This window comes from Giraffa tippelskirchi, chromosome 5 (assembly GCF_054371585.1).
Source record: "Giraffa tippelskirchi isolate mGirTip1 chromosome 5, T2T-mGirTip1v1.2.pri, whole genome shotgun sequence".
NCBI classification, from domain to species: Eukaryota; Metazoa; Chordata; class Mammalia; order Artiodactyla; family Giraffidae; genus Giraffa; species Giraffa tippelskirchi.
In genome coordinates, this window is record NC_137279.1 from 80138384 (window position 1) to 80163803 (window position 25420).

At 40.9% G+C, this 25420-nt stretch overlaps 1 protein-coding gene across 31 annotated transcripts in view; it reads left to right on the forward strand.

The window, feature by feature from the left end:
- ADCY10 (adenylate cyclase 10) overlaps positions 1-25420 on the forward strand; it is a 105881-nt gene that overhangs the window by 57082 nt on the left and 23379 nt on the right. For 27 of the 31 annotated variants that reach the window (XR_014053387.1, XR_014053386.1, XR_014053382.1 and 24 more), the window contains 7 exons: positions 6325-6453; positions 9211-9492; positions 9615-9905; positions 16748-16817; positions 17371-17602; positions 19650-19757; positions 20262-20443. Coding sequence is in view for 24 of the 31 variants with exons in the window: in XM_081489242.1 (XP_081345368.1) it covers positions 6325-6453; positions 9211-9492; positions 9615-9905; positions 16748-16817; positions 17371-17602; positions 19650-19757; positions 20262-20443 (1294 nt within the window). In the remaining 7 variants the exon portion in view is untranslated. The remainder of the gene's footprint in view (positions 1-6324; positions 6454-9210; positions 9493-9614; positions 9906-16747; positions 16818-17370; positions 17603-19649; positions 19758-20261; positions 20444-25420) is intronic. The other 4 variants (XM_081489234.1, XM_081489244.1, XM_081489245.1 and 1 more) reach the window with 1 other exon arrangement.

Below are 25420 nucleotides of genomic sequence, written 5' to 3' on the forward strand. Positions count from 1 at the left end.
CAATCAAAAGGAAATTTTTGGCTTTGAAGTTAGGAGTCTAGATTTCAGTTCTCCATATGACATTTAATAGCTGATATTTAGGGATTAGTCACAACCTTTATTGCCTGCTGCTGCTGCTGCTGCTGCTGCTAAGTCGCGTCAGTTGTGTCCGACTCCGTGCGACCCCATAGACGGCAGCCCACCAGGCTCCCCCGTCCCTGGGATTCTCCAGGCAAGAGTACTGGAGTGGGTTGCCATTTCCTTCTCCAGGGCATGAAAGTGAAAAGTGAAAGTGGAGTCGCTCAGTCGTGTCCGACTCAGTGACCCCATGGACTGCAGCCCGCCAGGCTCCTCCGTTCATGGGATTTTCCAGGCAAGAGTACTAGAGTGGGGTGCCATTGCCTTCTCCTATTGCCAGCTACCTGCTCTATAATGTAGAATAGCCTAAGGCTAAGTCACTTCAGTCGTGTCCGACTCTGTGCGACCCCATAGACGACAGCCCACCAAGCTCCACCATCCCTGGGATTCTCCAGGCAAGAATAGTGGAGTGGGTTGCCATTTCCTTCTCCAGTGCATGAAAGGGAAAAGTGGAAGTGAAGTCGCTCAGTCATGTCCGACTCTTAGCGACCCCATGTACTGTAGCCTACCAGGCTCCTCTGTCCATGGGATTTTCCAGGCAAGAGTACTGGAGTAGAATAATGTAGAATAAAGGAACTCAAATCTTTTCTCATTTATTCACTCAACAAAGGTCTACTGAGCACCTTCCCTGTGTCTTACACCACAGTAGGCATTCTGGGGATCTCTTTGAATATAAATGAAATGATTGAATACAATAATACTTTGCTGCCTCATTGAGTTTTTTTAATTAAACTTCTTTGAGGTGATCATAAATTTACATACAGTTGTAACAAGTATTGTGTTGGCCAAAAAGTTCATTCAGGTTTTTCCATGGGGTGTTATGGGAAAACCCAAATGAACTTTTTGGTTAAAACAATAATATGGAGAGATTCTATTAATATGTACCCTTTACCTGGTTTTCCCCCATAGTAACATCAGGAAAACTACAGTATAATATCACACTCAGGATATTAATATTGATACAGTCAAGATACATAATACTTTCATCACCACAAGGATTCCTCATGTTGCCATTACAGCCACCCCCACCCCCATACTTCCTTCCCTGGTAATAACTAATCAGTTCTTCATATCTATAATTTTGTCACTTTGAGGAATTTTTATAAACAGAATCATACAGTATATGTAATCTTTTGAGACTGTTTTTCACTCAGCATAATTCTCTGAAGATTATCTGGGTTGTTGTGTGTATCAGTAGTTTGGTCTTATTAGTTGCTGAGTAGTGTTCCATGGTATGGACATAACACAGGTTGTTTAGCTACTCACCTGTTGGAGGACGCCTGGGCTGTATACAAAAAAAAGAATGCTAAAGAACATTATTGAGTCAACTGACAAAGCTGGAATATGGACAGTAAAAGAAAATAAGTATATTCTACTTATGTAAGAGAATTGTTATTCTTGGGGATTCAGAGTAAAGTATTTGAGAGTAAAAGGGCATGATTTATGCAACTTAATACTCAAATGAAATTCTTCTGAAAAATATGTACATAGAGAACAAAGGGTATAGCAAATGGGGCAAAATGTTAACAATAGATGAATTTGAATAAAGATTAATAGTGTTATTCTTACAACTTTTGATAAATTTGAAACTTACCAAATAAACAAACTTTTTTAAAACCAAACAACTTTTAGTGGTTTCCTATTGAGTTTACAATGAAATCCAAACTCCCTACCTTGGACTGGAGATCCCTGTGGGAGCTGCCTTCCACCCACTCTGTGGTCTCACCAACATTTTGAAATATGCTCCAGCCACATTTCTGCTCCTCTAACGCCCTGAGTTCCTGGTTGCTCCCTCTCCTCAGGTGTTTTGCATACCTACTTCCTCTTGCCCTTATCTCAGGTGTAATCTCCTCACAGTCACTTTCTCTGACCATGCCTTGCTTAAGGAAGACCTTCCCTACTCTGTGCTTTCTCATTAGTCTCTATCACCGTGTTTCTTTATTTCACAAACCTGAGTCACATTATGAGGTTATCCTATTAATTTATTTATCTGTTGGTTATTATTTGTCTTCCACTGTGAGAATGTCAGCTCCCTGAGGCAGGAAGTCTTATATACTCCTGAATCTCCAGTCCTAGGATAGCCTGTACCTAGAGGTCTTGTACCTAGAGTGATAAAAGAATGGTCATCACAGTGCTAGGTCCTGGAAAGGGAAATTAGAAAGCGTAAAAGAGCATGGATCAAGTCTTGTTTTGTATATATTTTTGGCTGTGCGGCTTGTAGGATCTCAATTTCCTGACCAGGAGTTGAACCCGGGCTACAGTAGTGAAAGTGCTGAATCCTAACCACTAGACTTACCAGGGGACTCTCTGTCAAGTCAAATTCTTAATCCCTATTCTCCTACCCCCACGACACATGCGCACACCTGGCCCCTTTTTGGTATGCTGCCCTTCATTTGCTTCCCTGATCCTGAACTCTTCCTTTGCCTCACTTGCCTCGCTGACTATTCCTCAGATTGGCTTCTCCCCCCACCCAGTCTATGTTCTGAGGAGGGCATTCTTCACGTTCCATCCTTAACCTTTCTCTTTGCTAACTCAGTACTCTCTCTCCACTTGTTTTCAGTTTTTCATTTATTTTCCAACCTTCTATGTGTGAAGTGCACATGTGAGTGAGTATGTGTGTGTTTGTGTATGTAACATCCAACCTTAATTTCACTCTTAATTCCGGACCCATATTTCCAATTGCCCATTGGACTGTCCTATACATCCCACTGAACTCAACAAATTTAAAATGTAACGCATTACCTCCCTGCCATACTGCATCTCCTCTTGTATTTCCCAGCTTGATTATTGTCAGCACTCATGTTTCTCTCACCTCCATCCCTATCTTGCCTAGGTCTCATTTTCTCAATATCATTAGTATTCTTTGCATTATCACTTGGATAATCCTATCCATCTTCACTTCCTGATATTCCATTGTCATAGTTTCTTACACACCTTCCTAGTCTCTTTGCCTGTCCTCTCTGCTTCCAGTGTTATCTTCCTAAAAATAGTTGGTTGGATCACTACTATCCAACTTGGGGTATTTCCCCTTTGTCTATGGAATAAAGTCCAAACTTCATAGTGTGGTGTTGAATGCGCTGCATACTCTGCTCTCAAACTTTCTCTCTAAGTACATCTCCCACAGTAAGTAGCACTCCAGCACTTCACCCACCACACTGGCCTCTTTACATTTCCCTAAATTGCAAATTGCTCCTGGCTTCTGTGCTTTTGTGTTGATCACCCTTCTATATTCCACTTGGAATATCCCTTCATTCTTTAAGCTTCAACCAAAATATTTCTTCCTCTATGAAGCCTTCCTGAATCTACTGACTGAATTAATTGTCCTTTATTCTCTACTCCTCTTTGCTCTTTAGCTCTTAAGTCACTTTTCCTGTATTATGATTCAGTTCAGTTCAGTCGCTCAGTCGTGTCCGACTCTTTGCGACCCCATGAATCGCAGCACGCCAGGCCTCCCTGTCCATCACCAACTCCTGGAGTCTACCCAAACCCATGTCCGTTGAGTCGGTGATGCCATCCAGCTATCTCATCCTCTGTTGTCCCCTTCTCCTCCTGCCCCCAGTCCTTCCCAGCATTAGGGTCTTTTCCAATGAGTCAACTCTTCGCATGAGGTGGTCAAAGTATTGGGAGTTTCAGCTTCAACATCAGTCCTTCCAATGAACACCCAGGACTGATCTCCTTTAGGATGCACTGGTTGGATCTTCTTGCAGTCCAAGGGACTCTCAAGAGTCTTCTCCAACACCACAGTTCAAAAGCATCAACTCTGCGGCGCTCAGCTTTCTTCACCTTCCAACTCTCACATCCATAGATGACTACTGGAAAAACCATAGCCTTGACTAGATAGACCTTTGTTGGCAGAGTAATGTTTCTGCTTTTCAATATGCTATCTAGGTTGGTCATAACCTTCCTTCCAAGGAGTAAGCATCTTTTAATTTCATGGCTGCAATCACTATCAGCAGTGATTTTGGAGCCCCCCAAAATAAAGTCTGACACTGTTCCCACTGTTTCCCCATCTATTTGCCATGAAGTGATGGGACCAGATGCCATGATCTTAGTTTTCTGTACGTTGAGCTTTAAGCCAACTTTTCCCCTCTCCTCTTTCACTTTCATCAAGGGGCTCTTTAGTTCTTCTTTGCTTAGTTACCTAAATATCAGTTTCCATAAATTTTAAGATCCTTGAAGGCTGGAAGCATGCATTAGCCACATTTATAGCCTTCACAGGTTCTGATGCATAAAAAGTCTGTACTGTGTTATGAGCTCTCCCACACTTACCATCTGTGCCAACTCACGTGGCACTTGTTTACCGTCTGGTATCTGACTGTCTGCGTATATACCTCTTTTTTCCAAGAGTTCAGGAACTTAGTTATGGTCACCCTAATATTTCCACATTGCCTGTCTCAGTGTCTTGCATGTGGTGACCCAAGGACGAAAGAGTAGATAAAACCAAGGAGGGTCCTGGAATTCAGGAATGGAAAAACCAGACCCTTATCATTCTTCCCTCCCCCATGTTGTAACTATTAACGGATTTCAGGTCTTCCTAAGCATAACCTGTCTCCTCTTCTACCCCATGCTGCTGCTGCTGCTAAGTCGCTTCAGTTGTGTCCAACTCTGTGCGACCCCATAGACGGCAGCCCACCAGGCTCCCCCATCCCTGGGAGTCTCCAGGCAAGATCACTGGAGTGGGTTGCCATTTCCTTCTCCAATGCATGAAAGAAAAAGTGGAAGTGAAGTCGCTCAGTCATGTCCGACTCATAGCGACCCGATGGACTGCAGCCCACCAGGCTCCTCCATCCATTGGATTTTCCAGGCAAGAGTACTGGAGTGGGGTGCCATTGCCTTCTCCGCTCCTACCCCATAGGGAGAAGATATTTGACTTACTCTTCCCACCTCCCACCGAGTATATGTGCCTCATCCAATCAGCAAATGACCTGCAAGACCCATATCCCACTCTTTGTACCCTGGGTATAAAAATGGACTACGGACCTCTATTCAACGTCAGTTCTCCCTTGAGCTGGCCTGCTGTTCTAAGAGCTTCTCCCACTCTAATAAAGTTTATTTCCCTCTTATTCTGTCTCATGTGTGGAAATTCTTTTCTAACCTGTGCCCGGACCATGACATTGCAACTCAAGTGTTAATGAATGACTGGAGGGACAAATAAGTAATACATTTTGGAGTGCCAGGAGAAAAAATTACTATGCAAGTTTATATTCAAACCTCATTTTTAATATCTTTATTTTATTAAAAAATAAGTTCTTAAAAATTTTTTTAAATTTATTTTTGGCTGCACTCAGTCTTTGTTGCTTTGTGCAGGGTTTCTCTTGTTGTGGCAAGTGGGGCTACTCAGTTGTGGTTTGTGGGCTTCTCGTTGCAGTGGCTTTTCTTGTTGCAGCACTCAGACTCTAGAGTACAAGCTCAGTAGTCTGGCAAGTGGACTTAGTTGCTCCAAGGTATGTGGTAACTTAGTTCCCGGACCAGAGATCAAACCCATGTTCCCTGCATTGGTAGGTGGATTCTTAACCATTGCACCACCAAGGGAGTCCCTAATATCTCTTTCTGACAATAACCAGTCAAGTAGAGTACAGTCTTCTATAGAATGTGCTTGCCTCTGAGTGTGGGTGTTTCAGTGTGCATACAAGTATATACTGTAAGCATACATAGAAGTATATCGTATATAGTAAGTATGGGCTTCCCAGGTGGTGCTAGTGCTCAAGAATCTGCCTGCCAATGCAAGAGATATGAGACACCAGTTCGATCCCTAGGTCGTGAAGGAGGAGGGCACAGCAACACTTGCCTGGAGAATCTTCAGGGATAGAGGAGCCTAGTGGGCTATGGTCTATATGGTTGCAAAGAGTCAGACGTAACTGAAGTGATTTAGCATGCATGCACATATAGTAAGTATAAGCTGTAAGATACATCCTGATAATCTTTGAATCAAATTTTTGTAAAACTGTATGTATTATGGAAGACATTCAGTTGTTATTACCAATCCTTTTTATCTTGGGCAGGGGAGGGAAAGAAAAACATGTTTTGAGTAAATTTTGATTTTCATATGTCAGCTTTACTTAAAACAGTGTTCCAGAATACTTTAGGGGCTGACACATATCTCTGCCTGTTCTTTCTCATGTGAGACCCATCTCGAAGTTTATTGGAAAACCCAGATAATAATAGGACAATGACTTTCAACTTTTCTTCCCTTATACCTCTCTATAGAGAACTTTGCTAAGCCAACAGAGGACTTAAAAACGTTTCCTTTCGGTCTTGAGGAGGAAAATGAAGAAGTCTGTAACCTTGCTAGTGGTGTCAGATTGAAAAACTTGTCACCACCAGCATCATTAAAAGGTAAAGAAAATGTGACCTGGTGTTTATTTTCCAGGACCTAGATTTTCCTCTTGCTTTCTTTAGGATGCTTCAACAAAGGAGAAAGTGAGAGGGTAACAGACAGGAAGGCCAACGGTCTCCAAATGGAAGAAATAGGCTGCAAGTGTCAGACATTTTTTCTCTCTCTCTTAAGTGGCAGGAGGAAACAAACTACAAGTGTTAGATATTTTTCCCCTTCTCTGTACAAATTTAAAAAAAGGTTTATTTTAAAATTCTGTGTTGCCATGACAATACCTGGTTCCACCTGAACTTAACTTTTTTCACATCTTGAGTTAACCAATGCATTTTTCTTATGGAAATGTTTTTCTTAAGCTATGTTAATGAACTATGTATTTATCCTAGACTGTCTTCAAGTTGGTTCTGCCTAAGACTCAGAAGTGACTTGACAAACCAGTATGTTTTACTCATGCAAATATTCTCTTAAGCTATGTTAATAAGACTGTATTTGCTTGGAAACCTGCCTTTCTCCAAGATACATGTCAATCATTTTATGGCCCAGGATGACTCACCTGGTGCCAATGTTATCTCAAAATGCATGTTGTGGGTGAGGGGCCTGGTGCCAGTCTGAGTTTTGAGACATTTCCTTTCTCTAAGTAGCTAGTAGCTATCCCTGTAGCTCAAATGGTAAAGAATCTGCCTGCAATGCAGGAGACCAGGGTTTGACCTCTGGGTCAGAAAGATTCTTTGGAGAAGGGAGCAGCAATCCAATCTAGTATTCTTGCCTGAAGAATTCCATGGACAGAGAAGCCTGGTGGGCTACAGTTTGTGGGGTCACAAAGAGTCGGACACAACTGAGCGGCTAACAGACACACACAATAGCTATATAACATCTGACTAAAGACTAGCAGGAGGGGCACTCTTTCTGCCCCCTTCTGATGTCTATGTCAGAAGCTTTCTCTATCTCTTTTACACTTTAATAAAACTTTATTACACAAAAGCTCTGAGCGATCAAACCTCGTCACTGGCCCCGGATTGAATTCTTCTCTGGAGGCCAAGAATCCCGGCGTCTTGCACAGCTCAGCAACAACCTTTCAAAAGGAAGATAGAAGACTGGCTTTATCTGTTTCATGTTACCTAGGCAATGGGAAATCTCCATAGTAGGCTTGGCTTTTCCTTTTCTAAATAGACGCCACCTTCCCCCTTTGCATATTCTGGAGTCTGATTTGAACAAGGTTTTATTCAACTGCATAAAAGAATGATGCATAGTACATTTGTAATTAAACAGAAATCAAATAATGAGAGAGAAAATCTAACACTGATACTTTTTCTCAGCTATCTACTTCTGAAATGACAAACAAGGGAATTTATATCAGGGATGTACTATTATTCATTTCAAGAGAAACTAATTTCAAGCAGTGTTCTAGTATGCATTTAGCTCAAGTCCATGCCTTCTATGGAATGTTCAAATGTTTAGTAGAGGGATGAGACCTCAAGTTCTCAGTCTTCCAAACAGCATTGTTTGTGTTTTATTCACTATGTCTACTAAAGTAGCAAGGTAGACTAATTTGGTTTCTTTTAATCAGTATTTTTTTATTGAAGAAGTTGATTTACATACAATGTGTGTTAATTTCTGCTGTACAACAAAGTGATTTTGTTATATATATATACATATATACACACATTTATATACAAAGTGTATATATATATACGTTTATATACATATACAAAATTATATATATACTTTTTTTTCTTAACTGTACTATGTGGCTTGCAGGATCTTAGTTCCCCAAGCAGGGATTGAACCCAGGCCATGTCAGTGAACACCCGGAATCCTAACAAGTAGACCTCCAGGGAATTTCCACATTCTTTTTTCTATTACGGTTTATTATAGGATATTAAATATAGTTCTCTGTGCTATACAGTAGGACCTTGTTGTTTATTTATTCTCCATATAAAAGCTTACATCTGCTATCCCTGCTTACATCTGGACTAGCTTGGTTTCTACAGTGTTCTGTGGACAGGTTGAGGAGTTCATATTTTGTCCTGATGTGGGTGATGCAATAGAAGGACAAGAGTCCAGGAAGTTATGTGAACTTTGATAGTCAAGCTTAGATAAGAAGATGGAATTGGAGCTAGAAGCTCTCTGCCACTTGGTCTTGGTCATAGAGATAATAATGGATTGTCACAAGAATGAATGAATGCTGGGGCAGATAGAGAAATTTTATTGCCAGGAAGTTCCAGGAGAAAGGGTAGCTAGTGAAGAAGATAGAGAATGACCTGCTGGAGAAGTCAACACAGAACATTGAAGTCAGGACCTGCTCCTTTTTATTTTTTTGGCTGCACTGTGCAGTTTGTAGGATCTTAATTCCCCAACCAGGGATTGAACCCAGGCTTTTGGCAGTGAAAGCCCAGAGGCCTAACCACTGAACTGACAGGGAATCCCTGGGTCCTGCTCCTTCTGATTGCTGTGGCCTACCATGACCTCTCCTCTCCTCACACACCTCTGTCACATTTTAACACAAAATCTGAACACTTTGAAATTGATCTCATTGCCATAGCCAATGGGACATGCATATTTTTAGGTCACCGCATCTCCATCTTTTGTACTCCTGAGTGTTATCTGCTAAGTAGGTACTAAGCAAATACTTCTTTTGGCTTAGCTCAACTGGGTATAGTTTTGTGAACAAGAACTGTAGAGTCAGACAGTTGTCCATCTCTAGAATGCATTTGATAAAGACAGATGACTAATTCCCTATTTGTGTGGCTTTCCACCTGCAGAAATCTCTCTGGTCCAGCTGGATAGCATGAGCCTGTCCCACCAGATGTTGGTGAGATGTGCTGCCATCATTGGCCTAACTTTCACTACAGAGCTGTTGTTTGAGATTCTCCCTTGTTGGGACATGAAGATGATGATCAATGCCCTGGCAACTCTTGTGGAATCCAACATCTTTGATTGTTTCCAGAATGGCAAGGAGCTCCGAATGGCCCTAAAAAAGAATTCAGCTTCATTTGAGGTGAATTATCGATCCCTTTCTCTGAAGCCACTCATTGAAGGAATGGGTGAGTAGAGCCTGGAAATGAATCATACTTCCTTCAGTTTAAGGCACATCTTGATAAAAGAACTGATCTGTGTTTTGTAGCAGAGGCTGACTTATTGTCCATGGTATCTCTGTCCTCTCTAGACCATGGTGAGGAGGAAGAGCTCCGTGAGCTGGAAAGTGAGGTGATTCAGTGCCACATCATTCGATTCTGCAGCCCAATGATGCAGAAAACAGCCTATGAGCTGTGGTTGAAGGACCAGAAGAAAGCAATGCACTTGAAATGTGCCCGCTTTCTGGAAGAAAACGCTCACAGGTGTGACCCCTGCCAAAGTGGAGACTTCGTCCCCTTTCATCACTTCGCAGTGGATATCCGGCTCAACACTTTGGACTTAGATACCATTAGGAAGATGGCTAAGCCCCATGGATTTCAAGGTAAACTTTTTTCATTCCTAACTAGTCCTAATTATTCCTGGGGAAAACAAAGGCAAGACCGAGAAGGTGTAGATCTAGACCATGAGGGTTTCAAGTCCTCTTCTGGCTCAGACACCACAAATGATGAGGCTTAAGCAGTGTAGGTCAGCGAGGCAGGGAGAGTTGAGGAGTGTACATGCAACTGAGTTGGCAGAACCAATCTCATTGTGAGACTGTCAGGGTGGGTATGGGGATAAGGACTCTGGTAGAAATGACGTATGACCAGAGCTCGAATTATAATTTCCAAAGGGGTAAAACAGACAAACACATCAAGGGATGGAACCCAAGGAGGGGAGTACAATCCAAGAGGGAGTAATGTTTCTTGGCAGACAAGAATGTTGTTGCTCTGTGTGGTTTGAAACAAGGTTCCAGTGGAAAAGGAGTATAAGTGGGAGAGAATTAGCCAGGACTAAACAGGTCAGGGTCCCAGAAAAGAGGGCTTGGGTTTAGGATAGGGATTCATGATGCTAAAATTTGTACCAAGTACCAAGATATAATGAATCAGTTCAGTTCAGTCGCTCAGTCGTGTCCAACTCTTTGCGACCCCATGAATCGCAGCACTCCAGGCCTCCCTGTCCATCACCAACTCCCGGAGTCTACCCAAAACCATGTCTATTGAGTTGGTGATGCCATCCAACCATCTCATCCTCCGTCGTCCCCTTCTCCTCCTGCCGCCAATCCTTCCCAGCATTAGGGTCTTTTCCAATGAGTCAACTCTTTGCATGAGGTGGCCAAAGCATTAGAGTTTCAGCTTCAACATCAGTCCTTCCAATGAACACCCAGGACTGATCTCCTTTAGGATGGACTGGTTGGATCTTCATGCAGTCCAAGGGACTCTCAAGAGTCTTCTCCAACACTACAGTTCAAAAGCATCAATTCTGCGGTGCTCAGCTTTCTTCACCTTCCAACTCTCACATCCATACATGACCACTGGAAAAACCATAGCCTTGACTAGATGGACCTTTGTTGGCAAAGTAATGTCTCTGCTTTTCAATATGCTCTCTAGGTTGGTCATAACCTTCCTTCCAAGGAGTAAGTGTCTTTTAATTTCATGGCTACAATCACCATCTGCAGTGATTTTGGAGCCCAAAAAAATAAAGTCTGACACTGTTCCCACTGTTTCCCCATCTATTTGCCATGAAGTGATGGGACCAGATGCCATGATCTTAGTTTTCTGAACATTGAGCTTTAAGCAAACTTTTTCACTCTCCTCTTTCACTTTCATCAAGAGGTTCTTTAGTTCTTCTTCACTTTCTGCCATAAGGGTGGTGTCATCTGCATATCTGAGGTTATTGATATTTCTCCCAGCAATCTTGATTCCAGCTTGTGCTTCTTCCAGCCCAGCGTTTCTCATGATGTACTCTGCATATAAGTTAAATAAGCAGGGTGACAATATACAGCCTTGACATGCTCCTTTTCCTATTTGGAACCAGTCTGTTGTTCCATGTCCAGTTCTAACTGTTGCTTCCTGGCCTGCATACAAGTTTCTCAAGAGACAGGTCAGATGGTCTGGTATTCCCATCTCTTTCAGAATTTTCCACAGTTTGTGGTGATCCACACAATCAAAGGCTTTGGCATAGTCAATAAAGCAGAAATAGATGTTTTTCTGGAACTCTCTTGCTTTTTCCATGATCCAGCGGATGTTGGCAATTTGATCTCTGGTTCCTCTGCCTTTTCTAAAATGAGCTTGAACATCTGGAAGTTCACGGTTCACATATTGCTGAAGCCTGGCTTGGAGAATTTTGAGCATTACTTTACTAGCATGTGAGATGAGTGCAATTGTGTGGTAGTTTGAGCACTCTTTGGCATTGCCTTTCTTTGGGATTGGAATGAAAACTGACCTTTTCCAGTCCTGTGGCCACTGCTGAGTTTTCCAGATATGCTGGCATATCGAGTGCAGCACTTTCACAGCATCACCTTTGAGGATTTCAAATAGCTCAGCTGGAATTCCATCACCTCCACTAGCTTTGTTCGTAGTGATGCTTTCTAAGGCCCGCTTGACTTCCCATTCCAGGATGTCTGGCTCTAGGTGAGTGATCACACCATCATGATTATCTGGGTCGTGAGGATCTTTTTTGTACAGTTCTTCTGTGTATTCTTGCCACCTCTTCTTAATATCTTCTGCTTCTGTTAGGTCCATACCATTTCTGTCCTTTATCGAGCCCATCTTTGCATGAAATGTTCCCTTGGTATCTCTAATTTTCTTGAAGAGATCTCTAGTCTTTCTCAATCTGTTGGTTTCCTCTATTTCTTTGCATTAATCACTGAGGAAGGCTTTCTTATCTCTCCTTGCTATTCTTTGGAACTCTGTATTCAGATGGAAATATCTTTTCCTTTTCTCCTTTGCTTTTCGCTTCTCTTCTTTTCCCATCTATTTGTAAGGCCTCCTCAGACAGCCCTTTTGCTTTTTTGCATTTCTTTTCCATGGGGAAAATGCAATGAATGTTGCAATCCAAAATGAGGCAAATAGATGAATGTACAGACAAATAAAATGTACAGACAAAGGCAATAGTTAAGAGTCAGTTATTATCTTGGATCCTTCATCCACATTCAAGACAGGAAATTAGGAAGAGTGTGGAGAGGGCTAGGATTTGTGGGGAGATTTGACAAGAACTGAGGAGTAACTGTGTACCCCCAAGTGGGTTTCTTCCTTCATCACCCCAACCCTAGGAAGGTGTCTCCTTTGAAATTGGTTGGAGGACACAGAAAACCTCATACCTAATGAAGCCAAAGTGCCCTGTGGCTGCAACAGGATCAACCTGCCCTCCCAGAGTTTGGAAAAGGATTTATTTATCCAATAAATAAGATATAACTCACCTGGGAGGAAAAGTCAGCCTGCTGCCATTTTAAGTTGCTCCCAAGAGTACCCCTAAGAGTGTGAGAAGACCCCTAGTAGTGGAGTGCTAGAATAAAACAAACATTAAGAGAGCAGGCAATGGAGAGCTAAAGAAGATGCATGACCAGATCAAGGTAGCTTCAGTGAAGGATCCCATCAAAGGGCTACAGTCAAAGCACCAGTGACAGTATTCACAGGAGAGAGTTGACTGACAGAGATGAAAGGAAAAGAATATTCCAGACTCTCTGGAATCAGTGAGTCTTACTTTACATATATATATATATATACATATATAATATAAATATGTATGTTTTAATTAATTTACTTATTTGGTGAGGAGTAAAATCAGCAGCAGCTAGCAGACAAGTCAATTGGAGCAGAGCTGGTTTTCAGCAGCCTGGCTAGGGCCACCAGAGAAAACAACTTGAGTTATTTCAGCTTCTCCAATGTACCATAACTTTCACTCTGGAGGATATATGGTGGAATGTCTCTGAGAAATGTCTGCTGATGTCCATTCATCAGCACCTTCAGCTGAGTGAGGCTAGGGCTCAACTATTTCCCTTATCAGAAATTTTCACCTATTTAGAAGGGTATCAATTAGATATCTTTAAATAAAGACATTTTTTAGATTTCCTGAAAGTTTTACCATAAAAACAATAGTTCCAAGACCTACTGTCCTGCATTCGTACGTTCAGTAGTTCTTCTCATTTTTTTTAAAGATTTGTGTGTGTGTGTGTATGGACCATTTTCAGTGGTTATATATGGATGTCAAAGGTGGACCATAAAGAAGGTTGAGCACCAAAGAATTGACGCTTTCAAATTGTGGTGCTGGAGAAGACTCTTGAGAGTCCTTGGATTGCAAGGAGATCAAACCAGTCAATCCTAAAGGAAATCACCCTGAATATTCATAAAAAGGACATCAGTGATGCTAAGCTCCAGTACTTTTCCCACCTGATGCAAAAAGCCAACTCATTGGAAGAAACCTTGATGCTGGGAAAGATTGAGGGCAGGAGGAGAAGGGAATGATGGAAGATGAGATGGTTGGATGGCATCACCAACTCAATGAACATGAGTTTGAGCAAACTCTGGGAGATAGTGAAGGACAGGGAAGCCTGGCATGCTGCAGTCCATGGGGTCACAAAGAATCAGAGAGGACTTAGCCGCTGAACAACAACAAAAATTTTAAATTCTTTTATTGAATTTGTTACAATATTGCTTGTGTTGTTTTTGTTGGTCATGAGGCATGTGGAATCTTAGCTCCCCAACCAGGGATGAAACCTGTACCCCCTGCTTTGGAAGGTGAAGTCTTAACTGCTGGACTGTAAGGGAAGTCACAAGGGCAAATATTTTTAACTTAGCTCTTCTTTCTAGTCATTACCTCCATATGCTAAGTGATATGTTAACGCTGCTTTTTAAAAAATCAAATTCTGACATCACCTGTTTTAGTCTTGCTATGGTAGGTGAAAATCTAACTTTAGTATACCACTCTTGGGCACCTCTCTCCCAATATGGTTATAACACTGTCATTAGATAAAAGAATCAAGTATCTACATTATTAAGACTATGTAACTGCTCTTATAAAACTAAGTAATATACTGTGAATAGATTTCTTAACAAAAGTTTATTTTTCCTAGAGTATTTATGAAATTTTCTTTTTGCAATGTCTTTGCTATAATATCCTGTTTCAGTCCTGGCTGAAAGACAAAAACAAAGACATTTGTTATTGCCAAATCTCCCCTAAGTGTGAGGTATGCTTTTAAGTAATGCTGGAGAAAAGGCATGTTAATATCATACGAGTTTCAAGAGCACAGCACTAGGTATGCATCAGATAGTGAAGAAGTTGATTCCCTTTTCAGTTCTCTGTCAATCCTGACCTCCTTCCTAAAAACTTATTTTCTAAGTCTTGATCCATTCTAAGGATGCACAGCCCACAGGCTCCCTCCTGGGTTCTTTCCTTCCACTTGCTCTATCTAATTCTTCAGGGACCTCTCCTCTCATTCCTTTGATCTTCTCGATATGCGATTTCTCATTCAACATTTCATTTACTCATTTAGTAAATATTTATTGAGTTTCTTATATGTGCCAGAGGTCATTCTAGGCACATCAATAGAGCAGTAGGCGCCAGCAAAATGGGCAGCCAGTGAGGAAAGAAATCAAGGGAATTGGTGTTACAGAAGCCGGTAAAAACAAGGAGAGGTCAGTTGTTGCAAAGGCTGCCAAGAGGTATAATGTGATGCAGACAAAGATGTAATGTTTGGATTTGGCAACTTGTATTACTGGAAACTCTAACAAGAAAGTTTTAGAGGAGTAGGAGGATCAAGGCATAATTCAGTTTATTCAGCTTATATTCACTAGAGATGAACTAGACAGCAGGCTAGGAAAGTGAAAGTCGCTCAGTCATGTCTGATTCTTTGTGACCCCATGGACTATACAGTCCATGGAATTCTCCAGGCCAGAATACTGGAGTGGGTAGCCTTTCCCTTCTCCAGGGTATCTTCCAAACTCAGGGGTCGAACCCAGGTCTTCCACATTGCAGGCGGATTCTTTACTAGCTGAGCCACCAGGGAAGCCCAAGAGTACTGGAGTGTGTAGCCTATCCCTTCTCCAGCTGATCTTCCCGCCCCAGGAATTGAACTGGAGTTTCCTGCATTGCAGGCAGATTCTTTACCAACTGAGCTATCAGGGAAGCCAGACAGCAGACTAGGAGAGGTGGACAAATTAATCCTTATACAGTATGATAAAGGATGATGACAGAGGTCTGAATGGGGTCATTGGACACACAAGTTGGGGCACTAATTCTTAGGGGCAAGAGGCACAGAAGGCTTTCAGAAGAAGGTGATAGTAGATGCTCAGACTGCATTTTATAAATTAAAAGATCTGTGAAGTAATGTATTTATCTTGGAGTCCAGAGACCTCTATCACTAACAGGTGTATGATCTGAGACAAGTCCCTTCTGCTCTCTAGGATTCTTCCTTGTCCTCGAATGGAGAAGTGGCTAGATTCAACAATCCTCATTTGTTTTCTGTTTTAAGATCTTTATGGAATTTTCTAACCTATTGCAGTCTGGATAGAGTGAAGGTTTTAAATTCAAGGCTCTCTGCCCTTAAGTTATTCCCGTTTTGGGGGTATTCTATTAAATGTTTATTTCTCTATTAGAAGCTGACATCACTTTCTTCAGCATCATTAATTTATACTTTGAGTTGTGTTTAGTTGCTTCAGTCGTGTCCAACTGTTTGTGTCCCCATGGGCTGCAGCCTGCCAGGTTCTTCTGTCCATGGGAATTCTCCAGGCAAGAATACTGGAGTGGGTTGCCATGCCCTCCTCCAGGATACTTTGAGTAAATTATGGTTATGTTATAATCTAAAACAAACCCCAATATTTCAGTGGGTTAACCCAATAGAATGATAGTTTTTTACTGCCCAGGTAATGATTCAATGAGCATTTTGACAAATGGCCTTGTTCACAGTCAGTCAGGGACCCAGGCTCTTTCTGTGTTATGGGTTTGCTATCCCTTAGATCTCCACAATTAATTTGTTTTCCTGTGAAAGGAGAAGGTGGTGAAGATATCTAACCATCTCAGTTCAGAGGTGACATATATTATTTCTGATGGAATCCCATTTTTAAACCTAACACATGGCTTCATTTACGAGTGAATGAAGAGTGACTGTAATAGGAGGGAATTCCGTGGTGGTCCAGTGGTTAGGACTCACTCGGTACTTTTGCTGACATGGGCTTGGGTTCATTCCCTGGTCAGGAACTGAGATCCTGCAAGCTGCACAGCACGACAGGGGCAAAAAAGGAAAAAAAAAAAAAAAAGGTGCAAAAGCGACTGAGAAATGTAGATCCTGGCTAGGCAACAACAATTTTATTGTGGAAGGGGAACAGGAAGCTTCAGTATACCCCAGACATCTCTGCCACATGATCATTTCAACGACTGATACAACTTACTTGTTTGTTTATTTTCCAGCTAAAGAAGAGATCACTTTTTCCAGAATAGAGACTTCTAAGAAATCTGAAATATTTTCTGAAAATCTCAGGTACAGTCATCTATAATTGTTTAGAAAGTAAAGCATGAACAATTGGCATTAAATTCAGACCATTGTTAGAATCATTTGTTTGGTCAGTACTAAGGCACAAATCAGAGGGTTATGTTTTAAGTCTAATTAGTCACTATGTAACTGAGCAGGATCCTGGTGGGCCCTTCCCAAGACAGACCGCACCCCCCCGCCACCATGTCTCTGCTGTATGTAACTCCTCTCTGAAAATACGGAGATGGTAGTATCTGATTCGCACTTCCTGAGTTATTTTACAGATGCTAAAACCTATCAAATGGAGAAAATCTACATTAGATTTTCTTTTTTTTTTCTTTTGTCCACACTGTGTGGCATGTGGGATCTTATTTCCCTGACCAGGGATGGAACCTGAGCTCCCTGCAGTGGAAGCTTGGAGTCTAAACCACTATACCACCAAGGAAGTCCCTACATTAGGTTTTTTTATCTTGCTCTTTTATTTGTTTTAAAAGATATTTTCATATCAAATCCTGTCTATGTCTACAAATTATTACTCCTATTTATTTCTGCATTTGGATAGTTCTGAAGAAATAAGAGAAAAGATCTTGAGTTTCTTTGATATCATCATAACAAAGATGAGGACATCTGAAGATGACGTCATCCCTTTGGAATCTTGCCAGTGTGAGGAGATCCTAGAGATTGTCATCATGCCTCTGGCTCACCATTTTCTTGCTTTGGGAGAAAACAACAAAGCCTTATATTACTTCCTAGAACTTGTGTCTGCTTATCTCATCTTGGGTGATAATTATATGGTAAGCTGTTTCTACCCAGATCACCTCCATCCTTGAGACAACTTATGGACCAGAGAGCCAGAAGGGAAGCTCTAGTTTTTGTTTGTTGTTGTTTTTTTATTACTTCATGTTCTTGATTCCTGCCAGTACCCTCTTCCTTTGAAAATCAAATTGCTCAGAAGGCAAATGACCTGAGATTGAAAAAAGTCAGAACAAACCGCAACTACCATTATACATTATATTGCCACCTTTAGAAACTTGCTGTGGATTGTGTACCTATATGAGACTCTGGTCTCAACTCTTCAGTTTCGGTAGAGACTTCCTCAGTAAAGTCCCAGTTGCATTTGCCCTCTGTCTTCCCCAAATATCTGTCATCATAATACCTGTAGGTCTTTGCATGCATGCATGCTAAGTCGCTTCAGTCGTGTCCGACTCTGTGCGACCCTATGGACAGCAGCCCACCAGGCTCCTCCATCCACAGGATTCTCAAGGCAAGAATACTGGAGTGTGTTGCCATTTCCTTCTCCACGTGGGTCTTTGAATAAGAACAAATCTAGTTTAACTCTTGTGATCTCTGAAGGGGCTCACTCACTTTGGTCTTCATGTAATTTGTGCTAAATTATCATACATACCTTTAGGCTACCAAAGCAGTAATGAATGTTTCTCCAGGATAACTGTAAATAAGTTTCAGGGCAATACACCCTTAGAAATGTGGGGATTTGATACATATAATTAAATGAAAGAATTCATTGTTAAGTTGGGAAGCCCTGAACTGAATAAAGATAAACAGGTTTCTGTGCTGCAGATATTCAGAGCCTTTATATGCTAAGATACACAGAAATCTCCCAGAGGGTTGTGCTAGGACTGGAACATATTTCTCTTAAACTTATTTGACCTTAAATCACTTTTCATAGAGTAGCTGGCTGGACTAAGCGTCCATGAACTCATTTGAGGAAATGTCTTTCTGGGCCTTGCTTCATCTGACTTCCAGCCAGCTTCAGGAAGATCTTCCCACACCTGAGTACCCATGGTTGCCACCCTTCATGCCTGCACTGGTGGACCAATCCAGATTTTATAGTTGTAGCCTAATTAACCCCTACACCTTAGATTTATATAAAAATTTTAAATTAAACTATTAAAAATGTCAGTAAGCTCTGGTTCTCTTAAGTATTTTGAAGGAAAGCCTCCTGTATGTATTTTATACACATATGTGAATAAGAGGGTGATGTGGCCAGTGAATCCCAGAAAGAGAAGGTTTAGGTAGCCTTGGGGGCCAACTTGCTGAGCCTGTGCTCACCCTCATCTCACTCTACAGGGAGTGGTGAATGTTCAGGAAAACAATGATTGGAAACAGTGCCCAGAGCCCAGAGCAGGGTCCCAAAATGTGTCATTTGCATCCCCCTCTCCCAGCAAAGAAACCTTGTCCCCCTCTTTCAGCCTTCTTCACATACCACTTAGACTGCATGAGACTTGGGGACATTGTCTCACCTTATTTTACTCTTCAAGTCTGAGCTTGCCTTGGTGTTCACATGTGCCAAGACTCTCTTAATGATGTTACATTGAAGATGAACTGACAAAGGTTGTTCAGGGCCTTAACTTTCTCTTCTACCTCCCAAAGATGGCCCTGACCAGAAAAAAAAAATGGAAACAGTTCATGATTCATTCCATAAGTAGAGCCTGGCCTTCGTGGATGTGGGGATGGTCTTAGGAGCCATGAGTACATAGTTGGAAATAGGGAAGTTGGGGATGGAATTACTCAAAGAGGGAAACTGCCCTGGGGAAAACTTCAGGTAAGATGTCTTATATGACAACATGAGGAAAGGAGGAGATTTCTAGATTCATCTTCTAGAATGAGATATTCAGTGACCAAGATGGACATGAAAGTGATATGTATCTTCAGCAGGAACTTTCTCCACCCCTCCTTTCTGATCAGGGGCTAAAGGTAGAGATGGAATCAGGAGCTGGAGTGGTCCCGATTCTCTTCCTTCAGTAAAGTTTGGGGCAATGGCCCCTTTGTGGTCCCGATTCCTGTTGACTCAACACTTTCTACTCCTTGTGCTGGTTGCAGGCTTATCTATATTTGAATGAGGGAGAGAGGTTGCTGAAAATTCTCAAGAAGGACAAATCTTGGAGTAAGACTTTTGAATGGGCTACCTTTTTTACCCTCAAAGGTCAGGTAAGAAATCATTAGAAACGTGATTAGTCTGTTATTTATCACTGGGATTTTACAAAGAAGAAGTAATAGAAGTCATCCCTATGCTTTCTACATCCTCCTCCCATCCTTTGCCACAGATCTTTTCCAAGATTCCAGGACCCCAAGCCCTGGGACTCAAACCTCACTATCACATTCTGCAGCAAGATCTTCCTTAGCCTCTCAGTGACAGCTTTATGAAATATTTTTTGTAACAACCTCCAAAAAAGGGATAGGAATAAGTAAACATTTTCTCAGAGGTAGATTATGAACAATGAGGATGCAAAATCCTAGTTATTCAACCATCCTTCCACAGATATAGCCAAAAAATATTTCAGATTATGCCAAGCACAGGGGGATTTTGTTCCTGGGCTATAAATTACTTAAAAAAATAAAAAGATTCCTAAATTATGTATTTCTGGAACATATAAACCAAGCTTGGAATCATTGCCTTTTTCTTTCCTTTCTTCCCCTTTCTTTTCCTTCTAGGTCTGTTTCAACATGGGCCAGATGGTGCTTGCCAAAAAAATGCTGAGGAAGGCTCTGAAGTTCCTCAATAGAATCTTTCCTTACAACTTAATCTCCTTGTTTCTCCAGACTCGGGTTGAAAAAAACAGACACTTTCATTATGTGAATCAGAATCAGCAGGCCCAAGAGAGCTCACCTCCAGGGTAAGGAAAGAGCTGCAGAGAGCTAGGGGTCTCATCTCACTCCCCAAGAGGAGAGAGACCTACACATAGTCCAATAGTCCTCAAAGAGTGGGCCTCTAACAAGCGCAAGGAGTCCAGGTGGCTCACTAGTGAGGGAGAGGTGGTGGGGCTCCCAGGCCAGGGCTGGGTTGCCTCAGAACAGCTTACCAGACAGCTTTTGCCAAAAGGAGTTCAGGTGACAAAAACTTAAAGGAGCCCTTTGCAAAATGAACTCCAGTGCCTCCCCTACTCATCTCACCCACTAACCCCTTAGCCATCCATGTTTCAAGGGGAATCTGTACCACCTGTTCCTAGAGCCTCAGTCAAAAGTCATCTTTTAATTCAGTGCTAAAACCCTGGGTATTGTCCCCGCTCCAGAGAAAAATGGCAGGTCCTGAAGACATCTGCTAAAAGACAAAATGGCCCACCCATTTTTGTATCTCCATAGATAGAAAAATCTGTGGGTTACAGAGGGTATCTATCGATCGAGATTATACCATTAAGATATGTACATTTCAACATGTAAATTTTATCTATAAATGAACTACAAAGAATAATGAGGTGGTGTAGGGGAGGGAAACAGTGAGTAAAAGAACAGATGCAATAATAATGTTGATAGTTGTTGGAGCTGAATGCTGGGTACATGTACCTCATATTTTTCTGTTTTATTGTGTATGTTTAAAATTTTCCACATCAAACTTTTTATAATATATTCTACCTACATAGGAATTCATACCAAAAAAGGTATTACCTAGTTGGGGATCTGAAGAACTGACAGATGATCTGTTCCACCTCGGGAGAGGCCAGTAGCAATATTCCTACAGGTTCTGCCTGAGATACAAATATCTATGTCTATGAGCAAATGGCTGCAATCCTTTTGGAACCTCACCAAAAACTGCCTTCCCCAGTTTCCTGAAAGTGTTCTCTTGACTGGGGGTAGGGTGGAGCGGGACAGGGTTGGAAATGAGGTGGAGCTGAGCTCCTTTGCAGGTTGGGGTTGGGCTCCTGAGAATCTAAAGCCTGCTGCCTCAGAAGACACCAGGAGAGAGAGGGACAGGGAGAGGTTCAGCAGAGATCTCTCTGAGAGATAAGAGAGAATTGAAGTTTGGGTCACAGAGAGTTGTCAGATGAAATAAAGGATGCCTAGTTAAATTTGAAGTTCAGTTCAATAATGAATGATTTTTTTGTTTAGTATGCATTACATCACACAAGATATTTAAGGCATATGCATTTTATTTTATTTATTTTACTTTTATTTTTTTTTACTGTTTTATTTTTTTTAATTAGTTTATTTTCTGTTTTTTAACTTTACAATATTGTATTTGTTTTGTCATACATTGACATGAATCCACCATGGGTGTACATGTTTTCCCCTTCCAGAACTCTCCTTCCACCTCCCTCCCCATCCCATCCCTCCGGGTCATCTCAGTGCACCAGCCCAGAGCACCCTGTGTCATGCATTGAACCTGGACTGGCGATTCGTTTCACATATGATAACTTACATGCTTCCATGCCATTCTCCCATATCATCCCGCCCTTGCCCTCTCCCATAGAGTCCATAATACTGTTCTATTTATCTGTGTCTCTTTTGATGTCTCGCATACAGGGTCATCTTTACCGATTGACTAAATACCATATATATGTTAGTATACTGTATTGGTGTTTTTCTTTCTGGCTTACTTCACTCTGTATAATAGGCTCCAGTTTCATCCACCTCATTAGAACTTATTCAAATGTATTCTTTTTAATGGCTGAGTAATATTCCATTGTGTATATGTACCAAATCTTCCTTATCCAATCATTTGCTGATGGGCATCTAGGCTGCTTCCATGTCCTGGCTATTATAAACAGTGCTGCGATGAATATTGGGGTACACGTGTCTCTTTCAAGTCTGGTTTCCTCAGTGTGTATGCCCAGCAGTGGGATTGCTAGGTCATATGGCAGTTCTATTTTCAGTTTTTTGAGGAATCTCCACATTATTCTCCATAGTGGCTGTACTAGTTTGCATTCCCACCAACAGTGTAAGAGGGTTCCCTTTTCTCCACACCCTTTCCAGCATTTATTGCTTGTAGTCTTTTGGATAGCAGCCATTCTGACGGGTGTGAAATGGTACCTCATTGTGGTTTTGATTTGCATTTCTCTAATAATGAGTGAAGCGACTTAGCACAATAATGAGTGATGTTGAGCATCTTTTCATGTGTTTGTTAGCCATCTGTATGTCTTCTTTGGAGAAATGTCTGTTTAGTTCTTTGGCCCACTTTTTGATTGGGTCATTTATTTTCCTGGAATTGAGCTGCAGGAGTTGCTTGTATATTTTTGAGATTAATCGTATGTCCCTTGCTTCGTTTGCTATTATTTTCTCCCATTCTGAAGGCTATCTTTTCACCTTGCTTATAGTTTCCTTTGTTGTGCAAAAGCTTTTAATTTTAATTAGGTCCCGTTTGTTTATTTTTGCTTTTATTTCCAATATTCTGGGAGGTGGGTCATAGAGGATCCTGCTGTGGTTTATGTTGGAGAGTGTTTTGCCTATATTTTCCTCTAGGAGTTTTTTAGTTTCTGGTCTTACATTTAGATCTTTAATCCATTTTGAGTTTATTTTTGTGTATGGTGTTAGAAAGTGTTCTAGTTTCATTCTTTTACAAGTGGTTGACCAGTTTTCCCAGCACCACTTGTTAAAGAGATTGTCTTTTCTCCATTGTATAGTCTTGCCTCCTTTGTCAAAGATAAGGTGTCCATAGGTGTGTGGATTTATCTCTGGGCTTTCTATTTTGTTCCATTGATCTATATTTCTGTCCTTGTGCCAGTACCTTACTGTCTTGATGACTGTAGCTTTGTAGTAAAGCCTGAAGTCAGGCAGGTTGATTCCTCCAGTTCCATTCTTCTTTCTCAAGATTGCTTTGGCTATTCGAGGTTTTTTGTATTTCCATACAAATTGTGAAATTATTTGTTCTAGTTCTCTGAAGAATACCGTTGGGAGCTTGATAGGGATTGCATTGAATCTATAGATTGCTTTGGGTAGTATACTCACTATATTGATTCTTCCGATCCATGAACACTGTATATTTCTCCATCTATTTGTGTCCTCTTTAATTTCTTTCACCAGTGTTTTATAGTTTTCTATATATAGGTCTTTTGTTTAAGTAGATATATTCGTAAGTATTTCATTCTTTTTGTTGCGATGGTGAATGGAATTGTTTCCTTAATTTCTCTTTCTGTTTTCTCATTGTTAGTGTATAGGAATGCAAGGGATTTCTGTGTGTTAATTTTACATCCTGCAACTTTACTATATTCATTGATTAGCTCTAGTAATTTTCTGGTGGAGTCTTTAGGGTTTTCTATGTAGAGAATCATGTCATCCACAAACAGTGAGAGTTTTACTTCTTCTTTTCCAATCTGGATTCCTTTTATTTCTTTTTCTGCTCTGATTGCTGTGGCCAAAATTTCCAAAACTATGTTGAATAGTAGTGGTGAGAGTGGGCACCCTTGTCTTGTTCCTGATTTGGGGGGAAATGTTTTCAGTTTTTCACCATTTAGGATAATGTTTGCCGTGGGTTTGTCATATATAGCTTTTATTATGTTGAGGTATGTTCCTTCTATTCCTGCTTTTTGGAGGGTTTTTATCGTAAATAAATGTTGAATTTTGTCAAAGGCTTTCTCTGCATCTATTGAAATAATCATATGGTTTTTATTTTTCAGTTTGTTTATGTGGTGTATTACATTGATTGATTTGTGGATATTGAAGAATCCTTGCATCCTTGGGATAAAGCCCACTTGGTCATAATGTATGATCTTTTTAATATGTTGTTGTATTCTGTTTGCTAGGATTTTGTTAAGGATTTTTGCATCTATGTTCATCAGTGATATTGGCCTGTAGTTTTCTTTTTTTGTAGCATCTTTGTCAGGTTTTGGTATTAGGGTGATGGTGGCCTCATAGAATGAGTTTGGAAGTTTACCTTCCTCTGCAATTTTCTGGAAGAGTTTGAGTAGGATAGATGTTAGCTCTTCTCTAAATTTTTGGTAGAATTCAGCTGTGAAGCCCTCTGGTCCTGGGCTTTTGTTTGCTGGAAGATTTCTGATTACAGTTTCAATTTCCGTGCTTGTGATGGGTCTGTTGAGATTTTCTATTTCTTCCTGGTTCAGTTTTGTGAAGTCGTACTTTCCTAAGAATTTATACATTTCTTCCAAGTTGTCCATTTTATTTGCATATAGTTGCTAATAATAGTCTCTTATGATCCTTTGTATTTCTGTGTTGTCTGTTGTGATCTCTCCATTTTCATTTCTAATTTTGTTGATTTGATTCTTCTCCCTTTGTTTCTTGATGGGTCTGGCTAATGGCTTGTCAATTTTATTTATCTTCTCAAAGAACCAGCTTTTGGCTTTGTTGATTTTTTTGCTATGGTCTCTTTTGTTTCTTTTGCATTTATTTCTGCCCTAATTTTTAAGATTTCTTTCCTTCTTCTAACCCGGGGGTTCTTCATTTCTTCCTTTTCTAGTTGCTTTAGGTGTAGAGTTAGGTTATTTATTTGTCTTTTTTCTTGTTTCTTGAGGTACGCCTGTATTGCTATGAACCTTCCCTTTAGTACTGGCTTTACCGTGTCCCATAGGTTTTGGGTTGTTGTGTTTTCATTTTCGTTCGTTTCTATGCATATTTTGATTTCTATTTTGATTTCTTCTGTGATTTGTTGGTCATTCAGCAGTGTGTTGTTCAGCCTCCATATGTTGGAGTTTTTAATTGTTTTTCTCCTGTAATTGACATCTAATCTTACTGCATTGTGGTCAGAAAAGATGCCTGGAATGATTTCAATTTTTTTGAATTTACCAAGACTAGATTTATGGCCCAGGATGTGATCTATTCTGGAGAAGGTTCTGTGTGCACTTGAGAAAAAGGTGAAATTCATTGTTTTGGGGTGAAATGACCTATAGATACCAATTAGGTCTGACTAGTCTATTGTATCATTT